This window comes from Lactuca serriola, chromosome 2 (assembly GCF_051521515.1).
Source record: "Lactuca serriola cultivar US96UC23 chromosome 2, Lser_US96UC23_V15, whole genome shotgun sequence".
Taxonomy (NCBI): domain Eukaryota; kingdom Viridiplantae; phylum Streptophyta; class Magnoliopsida; order Asterales; family Asteraceae; genus Lactuca; species Lactuca serriola.
The window spans coordinates 17,069,079-17,078,839 of NC_136409.1; the positions used below are offsets into that span (position 1 = coordinate 17,069,079).

Consider the following 9,761-nt stretch of genomic DNA (forward strand, 5'->3'; position numbering starts at 1 on the left):
AAGCGGCGAACTTCAACTTGTTGGCTTCGGAACATGCGTAAATTTCGAAGATGGATTCGATCTTCTCGAACCATCGAGTCAGAGCGATGACTCCTCCGTTTCCGTCGAAGGACTTGGGTTTCGCGGTCATGAAGTCCTTGTAGGAACATTCCTTTTATTGTCCCTGACTTCCGTCTTGTCTTTGTGGGTCGGTTCCACCTCCAGCCCCACCAGAGTTCACTTGTGTCATTGTTGCAGTCACGGCGGCTGTAACTGCTGCCTGAAATATAACGGGGTCGAACTGAGGGGGTGGTGGTGGTGGTGGCGGAGTGTTGTCGTTTCTTCTGATGGGTCTTGGTCGAGGAGGCATCTTTCTCTAGAAACAATCAGGAAGAAGAGGATGGTAAGTCCTCAAGACATATAAAAATAATATATATCTCATCCTGATAATAATAGTGTTCTACCCAGCGATAAGCACAGAAAGTTTACTAATGTAACTAAGTTATCGCTATGAAATAGATAGGTAGTAACACTAAGAATGAATCTCCTCACTGAATTTGGCTCTAGCGAAATACTCCTATAGTATTTTCTAGTGAATGTTTTTGGTAAGTTTTAGGCCTGTTATAACACCACCGTCACTCTCAAGCACATGTTGGTCATGTTTTGACTGAATATAGTTGATTAGGCTATATTCACCCGAAACACGATTACATAACTGCCCAGGTTTGACCGCATTCCACTAATGACACGAATTCTGTTAGGTATGCATGCTCGTATACTTTTATAAAAATACTTATATTTTTGAAAGTATACTTTTAGTGTAGAGCACTTAGGCCCCTTTAGTGTTTATAGTTGTATACCATGTAAGGTTCGGTATACTAGTTCGCTATAAACAAGGGCTCTGATACCAATCTGTCACACCCCAAAACCAGAATGGCGGAAATGTGGGGCGGAGGACATCATGTATAGCATCACAACCAATGTATAATAGCAATCATAGCAGCACAACCATCACAGTGTATACCTATATGAAAAGGTTTACATCCGTTTGAAAACTTGTTTGAATTACATCAGAGAGTATATATAAAATATAAACATGAGACTCTTATTGCTCCAGCTTCTCAAAAATCCAGCAGGTACCTGTCTACAGATTTCTTGAGAATACAAGCAGTTTGAAAATATCAGCGTAAAGCTGGTGAGTTCATAAGCGGTAGTTTGTAATGAAAACTTGTTGATGAGCTCGTAAAAGTGTTTTGTATAGTTTCAAGAAAATCCGATATTTTCTTTAGTGAAAATGTAGTGTTCTCAATTCTGTATGAAATCGTGAATGTCTGTTACTGAGAACCATAGTGGTATACGAAAACAATACTTCATGTGACTAGCTAATGCTAATCATGATATATAAGTATTTCGTACGTGAAACCATTGTATGTTCCGTTCTATTTGAAAACTCTGAAAGTTCTCCAGTTGTAGTGTGTAGTAGTTCTATTTAGAATAAATAAAACTATTAAAGAGTGTCGGGTTGTAAACTAAAGATAATTTATACATAATGTGAGCCGTATAACCATATATGATATGACTAGAGACCTTTCCAACGTTCTTCTGGCGTCGAGTTAAATGACATTTGTCACCTTAGGCATGTCTGCCTAACTGTAGCTAGCAGTTCGGGTGTGGGATTGTCAGTCCCGAATAGATCTATTCACAAATCTCACGCTCTCCCTCCAGGAGACTCTGGTTATATTATGATAGGATTTATCCCTGTACACCTAAGGGTATAGTAGTGAAGTAGCGCCTCACAGTATCGTACAATCTAGTTTACATGTAGTGTAGTAGCGTTCTACCGTAGTGAAAATCCGAATGTATACCGTTTGTTGTGATAATTACAGTTATGAAAACGTGATAAAGTAGTTATGCAAACTGTAAACTATTTATGTCATAGTGCATACATTTAGTAGTGAAAGTTTCTATACTTGTTATGTTTAGAAAAATCTCAAACTATAACGATTATAGTTTGCATGAATAACGTAGTGAACAGCAGATCCGGAAAAACTATGCAATTTTAGTGAAAAACGACCCTTATGCTCAACATAGTACAAAAGGGTTAAAGTATGAGAATTTCATGAGTTTTGAAAACATTTATGTTTAGCTTGTATCCCCCCCCCCCCCCCCCCCCGAAAACATTAGAAATACGGAAAAATGTAGGGGTATGAACTCACCTCGGGTGATTTGAATGAAGGATCGATACGGAATGCGGGATGTTCAAGTGAAGCCTTGACCACGATTTGATCCTAATCAACAAGTAATGACACACAAAGGAGTCAAATGATGGTATTTCACCACTAGATGTGATGAAGAACCATTCTAAGAACTTGAGACTACTTGCACTAAGTGTTAGGACCTCAAGGGATTGCATGAGTGAGGTGTATGGCCACTTTAAAGGTGTGTACGGCCATGGGTGTGCGGCCTAAAGGGTGTACGGTCGTACACTCATGATGGAAGGTGCCTTTGAGGTGTTTTCAAGGTCCATACTTGCATCCATGAAGTGTCCTAGGCCCATACTTGGTTGTAGTACAAGTTTAGGGTCTTAGAAATGGGTTTGTGGTCCTATAGGGTGTGTGTGTGTGTGTATGGTCGCACAAATGTGTGTGTTGCCGCACACATGAGTGTGTGGCCGCACACAGGAGTGTGCTGCCGCACACAGGAGTGTGTTGATTTGATCCTAATCAACAAGTAATGACACACAAAGGAGTCAAATGATGGTATTTCACCACTAGATGTGATGAAGAACCATTCTAAGAACTTGGGACTACTTGCACTAAGTGTTAGGACCTCAAGGGATTGCATGAGTGAGGTGTATGGCCACTTTAAAGGTGTGTACGGCCCAAAGGGTGTGCGGCCGTACACTCATGATGGAAGGTGCCTTTGAGGTGTTTTCAAGGTCCATACTTGTATCCATGAAGTGTCCTAGGCCCATACTTGGTTGTAGTACAAGTTTAGGGTCTTAGAAATGGGTTTGTGGTCCTATGGTGTGTGTGTGTGTATGGTCGCACAAATGTGTGTGTTGCCGCACACATGAGTGTATGGCCGCACACAGGAGTGTGTGGTCACACTCCTTCAACGAGATGAAGAACAGGACGGGACTTTCATGATTCAAGGCCTAGATCAAGAGGTTCTTCATGCACAACAAGTTAAGGGATGGATTACTCACGTTTTTGAAGCTTTGGAAGGTTCAAAGTTGGAGAAACTTGAGAGGAAATGATGTTGTGTGCTGCCAAGGTGCTAAAGGAATGAAAGGAAGGGGACTACCCTTTATATAGGAGTGTAAGTGCTGTCAAAAGTGAGTGTGCTGCCAAGGGAGTGGGTGTGCGGCCGCACACCCGTGTGTACGGCCGTACACTCCTCCAAGAGGTGTGTATGGCCCAATTTTCTCACTATTCAACACTCCGACTCATTCCTATACTCAACCTTTAACCTTGGTTATATACAAGCTTATAACACTTAAATGACCCCTTGAATAGCACTAGAAATCGACAAAACAAGTTGAATATTGATTGAATTGATTAATTGTACAAGATTGAAGTCCCGGATTGTCACACGTAACAAACCCGAACCCGCCAAACTAACCTAATAAATAGTTGGTTGGGTTGAGATTTTGAACCCACTTAATTAAATAGGTCAACCCGTCTAACACGTTTAATTAAATGGGTTAGGTTTGGGTTAAAATTACTTATCCATTTACAACCCACCAACCCATTCAAAATTTTAAATATTTTTAACTTATATTTATTTAGTTGATCATTATTTTAAATATTTTGTTCTTTTTAAATAGTTATGGACTTGATTTTATAAAATTTTGATAAAGTACATATTTACATATAAATTTGAACATAGCTGTTGTACAATGTGGCCAAAAAAACAAGAAAAAAATCGTTTTTTATACATCAACATTGATCACTATTTAAAAAGAACAAAAAAAAAATATGAATTTTGGTATATTCAGTTTTTTTGTACTGGCCTAACAAAATAAAATGGGTTTTTTGGTATAATCATGTGCATGCGCATCCACATAAAAATGATTCCTTATACAAGGATGACAACTTCCCGGTTTATGGTTAGAAAGGAATGGACAACATCAAGTTACAACATCTGCTAAGGTCAACTTCAACTTCATGTTCCCAACTTGAACTACTATTTCTTCTTTACTAGGATCTACTTTCAACACAATTGCTTTCTTGTTAAATTTAGAAACATGCACCATATCACCTACCTTCACAACTTTGCTCCTCCTCTTTTCTTCTTCTGCAATTTCCATGTGTTTTTGTTTCGCAATATTACTAATCAGCTAAAGTAAAATAAAATAAAATAAACATCTTTTTTACGTGTAAGTACATACCCACATTGCTGTTGCTTGACTTTGCTGCAACGTTTTGTGTAACAGTAGTAGATGTGTGACTGGTAGAGGAGGTAGGTGGAGGTGAGTTGGGGGGTGGGGGTGGGGATGGGGATGCACGCACCTGTCTAACTTTTTTATGAAGTATGGAACGTGACACTCCACCTGCATCTGATATTTCTTGGATTTTTCTGTATCTTTGACTGGTTGCATGTTGGTTGATCCTACGTTCGCTAACAACTAGATTTCTATGAAGTTCCCTAGCAAGCCTGAAAAGCAGTGGTAAATAGTAACATATCTTTTTTTTTATTCATAACTACACTTGTATTATTATAATAATAATAGATGACACAGAACAAGTCCTGACTTAAGATGATGTTGTGTGTCATGAATATGGTCATGAAGCTTCTGCTTCAACTTCTCCATATCTTCTATAACCTGATTAATCTCTGCACTTGATGTTCCATGGAGTTGACGAGCATTATCTACAATCACATCAGGAAGTCCTAGTCTTTCAGCTATGTTTATTGCATTTGAACGTCCTGCATTCACATCACATCATATCATATCATATCATATGTTAACAACAGATTAAAAGCTAGCAATATATTGACACAAGAAAGAGGAGGAGAGAGAAAGACCTGGAATTCCCCAGAGGATCCTATATGTCGGCTTCAACTTCACTTCATCAAACTCCATACATGCATTTTCAAAGGCATCGTTGCTGTCGAGGTTTTGTTATTTTTTTCAGAAAAAAAATAATAATTAAAAAAAACATGTATGATTATGAAGTAGCCTTACCTGTATTTTAGGGTTTTAAGCTCACCATGATGGGTGGTAGCCATTGTCAAAAAGGGTCCAGCTTCAGCAAAGCACTCAAGGAGTGACATCCCCAAAGCAGCTCCTTCTAAAGGATTCGTACCTGCACCCACCTAAAAACATATATATATATATATATATATATATATATATATATATATATATATATATATATATATATATATATATATATATATATATATATATAGTCATAGAATAGTATAGTACCTCATCCAAGAGCACTAATGATTGACTTGTTGAGTGTGCCAGAATGTCCTGAGATATACAAAAACCAAGTAACTTTTTACAAATAGGGAGTTGCTAGCACTTTTCAACAAAGAATAGTATATTAATACACCAAGAAAGAAGAGTAAATTACACGAATGGTCCCTATGGTTTGGGGTAATTTGCGCGCTTGGTCCCTAACTTATTTTTTTAACTCGGAAAGTCCCTACTGCTTGTTTTTGTTACACGTTTGGTCCCTACTGTTTGTTTTTGTTACACGTTTGGTCCCTGTCTTACCTAAAAAGACGATTATTTAAATAGGGAAAACTGATGGGGCAGGTAAGGTAAGGTGAGGGGGTAGGGTTGGAGATGTGTTTATTTAAATAAATTAAAAAAAAAAAAAAAATCAAGCGCAAAATAGTTTTTTTAGGTATAACAAGGACCAAGCACGTAACAAAAACAAACAGTAGGGGCCTTCCGAGTTAAAAAAATAAGTTAGGGACCAAACGCACAAATTACTCTAAACCATAGGGACCATTCGTGTAATTTACTCAAGAAAGAATATATATAACTTGACTTAACAATGTTACCAAGTAACTACTCACGTACACTAGTTTGTTTGAGATGACCTGAGAAGGTAGATAAAGATTGAGACAAAGACTGCTCATCACCAATATCAGCAAATACAGAATCAAACCATGGCATCTTTACAGGTTCAGATGACAACACATAAAGACCTGAATGGAAAAAACAATCAATCACCAACATATACAAACAACATAACATAATTACTAGCTAAAAGGCTCTTCACTCCTTAATTTCCAACTAAAGCTACATATATGTAAAAATATATGTATATATCATACATGCCTGATCTTGCCATCATGGCAGCTAACCCTACTGTCTTCAAGAAAATGGTCTTCCCTCCAGTGTTTGGGCCAGTTATAACCAGAACCCTAGTGTTCTGTGCTATGAATATATCAACTGGAACAGGAGATGATTGTTTTACCTTTGCAACCTGAAAAAAGATTATTATAACATATAAAAAATATCAAAAACAATGACCAATGAATTATCAACTCACTTGTGCTTCCAGAGATGAGAGAGTTGTTGATGTTTCTTCTTCTCTCTGACTAGCAATAATACCTGCCTGTTGTCTTCTCCTTCTAATTTCCTGAATAGTTTTGAAATAATCGTTACTAAAGTAAACATAAGGTGCTTTTAATTGTGTGTGTGACTTACAGCATTAGCATCACTGAGATCTTTCATAGCCTTGTGCAGATTTTGTCGATGCTGTTGAAGTAGTAGAGGATGATTAGCTTTTGGAAGATACAATTTCCATTTTGAGTTGGAGTCCTCAGAGGAAAACAGATCTGGATAAGTCCCACCAAATGAAATACTATACGTTGCCCTAGCATTGATCTGCAAGCATTTGTTTCATGAACCAAAGTTATTGTACAGATTATGTGAATATGAGGAATAGGGATCTAAAGTCTAAACCTGAAAGAAAGTCAATCAGAGATGGATTGGATTAGGAATTTAGGATACTCACCACATCTAATTGGATTATAGTATCCAACAAGTTCTCTATGTCATCAAGATCTGTTTGCATCTGTGTGTGAAGGAAAAACAAACGTTAAGAGAACACAACAAGTAAGAGAAGAGAACAGAATTAAGGAGTTACCTTTTGTGTTATTCCTAGAAGAACATCAGCCTCAGCTTTGGCTACTGAAGCTCTTGCTTGTTGCAACTCATCATTTAATGGAACTGCAGTAAGTGGCTCCACAACACTTCCTGTTCCTGAACCACTACAACAACACTATTTACTTTATCTCTCAGCTAATGCCAATAATACCTACATTTCTATATCTAAAGCTGCAATTCAAAAATCATTGAAATGCATGCAATGTTACAATTAAGGCTGCAAAAGAAACAGTATATGAAATCTGGATGTTAGTTTTTAGCATTGACAACATTAGACAGATGCACCTTGATAACAATAGACCATCAAAGCTTCTTTTTAGATCAGTTCCTGATTTTATACACCATCTCCCATCCGTTTTGCTTACTTCCTACATCAGTTAGGGGAAAAGATCAGTAGTGTAAAACCATAAGAGAAAGAAAGGTAAAGATTACTTACCACAGATGATGTTTCTTTCATCTCATTACTGATTAGACTCTCCATCAACTGGGATAACTGAATGAAAAAGAAGAATCCATGTTAGTGACATACAAATTAACAATTAGACTCAAGGAAATAGATGGAAGTATGGAACCTTTCTTTCAAGAGATCGAACTTGTTCACGAGATCTTCTCAAGGTAGGACTCTGAAAAATTGAAGTGAGGTGGGAAGAAAATGAAATTAGCACAACATGGCCATATAACAAAAGTCCTCTGTAACCAATAAAAATGTTTTCTTTTTTCCTTTTGACATGATTCTAACAAGAAACACAAGGATCTAATCTAAGCATGTTGTCATACAATGTGTTAGTGGCATACCGCTGAATCTTTCACACAGCCATCTTCATCTACAAGACTTTGTATTAACTTTATTAAAGGGCGACTGATGGACATATCCATGATCTGCAATATAAAAAGCAAAAGCATGAAAAAGAAATATGTTGTAAAGACAAAGTAAACACTAATCATAAATATACCATTTCTGCAATTGGCATGAAACGTTGTAGCCAATCTGAGTCTTCCTTTATTGCACCTTTAAGATTGATCTGAAGTGAGTCAGCCAACTGTAGCATGGTTACAAGGGCTATTGCTTCAATCCCATCAACAGGAAAGCCCCTGTGAGCATGTTGTATAGCAGATTTTACCTACAACAAGAATGGTTGAAAAAGATTATCTACTACTTATCATTTTTAAGCGATGGATGAACTGATAGCAGGATAAATAATCAATGCAATTAAATCAAGGTTTATGATCAAAATGGAAACCCTAAGTTAAGTTTAGAAAGCACTAACCAATGCGATATTGAGGGATGTGAAATCCATGATACAACCACCATGATTGTGCATTTCGACAACCGCATTTGTCTCTGCTAATAGTCTCAAACTCTCTTGATATGACTGATCCAAACACCATAGCTCTGCCTACCAAATAACACAAAACAAACAAAAAAAAACATTCATCAGTGTCGTGGTCTATTTATAGTAACTACCTCAGTAATCAAGATATAGAAGCACACAAAGGATTATAGAAAAGGAAATTTCAGAATACAGAGAGAGTAACCTTGGTGGCTTGTTGTCCGAATGAGGTACCCGCAAATGAAGCAACCGAATCACAGACTTTATCCCACTCGAGAACCCTAAGAGTATTTTCAACAACGGGAGATTGGGGGGATTTGGAGTTAAGGTGGGTTTGAGACGACGATTTTTTTAGGAAGGCTGTTGCTTTGTATCGTATAGTTATGGAACAGTTGATGGTGGTGGTTGTTGTAATACTGGTGGAAGTGAATGATGAAGAGATTGGAAGCATGGAGATTATAGAAGAAATCATTCTTCAAAAGCTTGGAATTTCTGGAGACGGTGACATTGAGGGAGAAGATGTATGTTGTGGAGGTTATTTGCTACCAAAATTATCTCCCAAAAAGTGCACCACAGTATTTTCATAGCCATTAGAAATGTAACCCGTTTGATTCACCTTTAACAGGTCCAGTAAAAGGTAACCTCTGTTTGATATTTAGCCAATTTAGCCTCTTAACAGGTCCGCGCTCCTCTTAGGGAGCGGTGAGCGGGGAGAGGTGCGGGACGTTTCCCGCACAGGGGGACACCGCACCGTGGGTGCGGAAAGACTAGCGTGGGAAGACGGTGGGGTTGGGGATCCCGCATTCTCACTCTTCACATGATTGGTCCATTTATTTATTTTTTTTTATCTTTTTTAATATTTATAAAATTATATACCTATTAAAAAAATATAAAAATATATATTAAAATTTATGGTTTTTAATTCCCTACGAAATGAGTATAATATATGTATGAAATATATTTTTTTTAAAAATAAAAAAATAGTGAGGGGAGCTTCTCACCCATTCCTTGGGTTTTAGGTGAGGGAAAGAAATGTGAGGGAAAGAGGGGTATGGCCTACAAAAAGTGAGGGAAGCTTCCCTCCCACTCCCTCCAGTCTTACCGAGTCCACAAAAAAAATATGTTGGCTGAAACCGAAAAGCCTTCGTTCCCTTATTTGCCCTTCTCCTTCTACTTCTCACGCGTTCCTTCTTCTTTCCCACCCCGACATCTGCAAAGGCAAAGCGATATCATCACCACTCTCGCCTGTTCTGATCGATGCTTTCGTCGTTCCTGTCCAACGCCACTCCTCCTCCTTCCCCACATCCTCTGGT

General features: G+C 37.9%; 1 protein-coding gene across 3 annotated transcripts; it reads right to left on the reverse strand.

Annotated features, from left to right (window-relative positions):
• Positions 1 to 3,945: 3,945 nt before the first annotated feature.
• On the reverse strand, positions 3,946 to 9,035 carry LOC145085995 (DNA mismatch repair protein MutS, type 2). 3 transcript variants are annotated; one of them, XM_079023703.1, is made up of 19 exons: positions 8,654 to 9,035; positions 8,386 to 8,514; positions 8,071 to 8,238; positions 7,913 to 7,996; positions 7,690 to 7,740; positions 7,554 to 7,610; positions 7,403 to 7,485; positions 7,098 to 7,221; positions 6,966 to 7,025; positions 6,656 to 6,835; positions 6,498 to 6,587; positions 6,284 to 6,431; positions 6,023 to 6,150; positions 5,417 to 5,464; positions 5,171 to 5,301; positions 5,011 to 5,093; positions 4,737 to 4,911; positions 4,377 to 4,638; positions 3,946 to 4,278 (listed from the first exon to the last, which is right to left on the reverse strand). In XM_079023703.1, exons 1-19 carry the CDS (start codon positions 8,918 to 8,920, stop codon positions 4,249 to 4,251), a joined length of 2,298 nt encoding a protein of 765 aa, XP_078879829.1. In that variant the 5' UTR covers positions 8,921 to 9,035; the 3' UTR covers positions 3,946 to 4,248. The 3 variants fall into 3 exon arrangements, with proteins under 3 accessions (XP_078879829.1, XP_078879828.1, XP_078879830.1); XM_079023702.1 differs by having other exon boundaries at positions 4,373 to 4,638; XM_079023704.1 differs by having other exon boundaries at positions 4,373 to 4,638; positions 8,386 to 8,510; positions 8,654 to 8,791.
• Between the last annotated feature and the right edge of the window lie 726 nt (positions 9,036 to 9,761).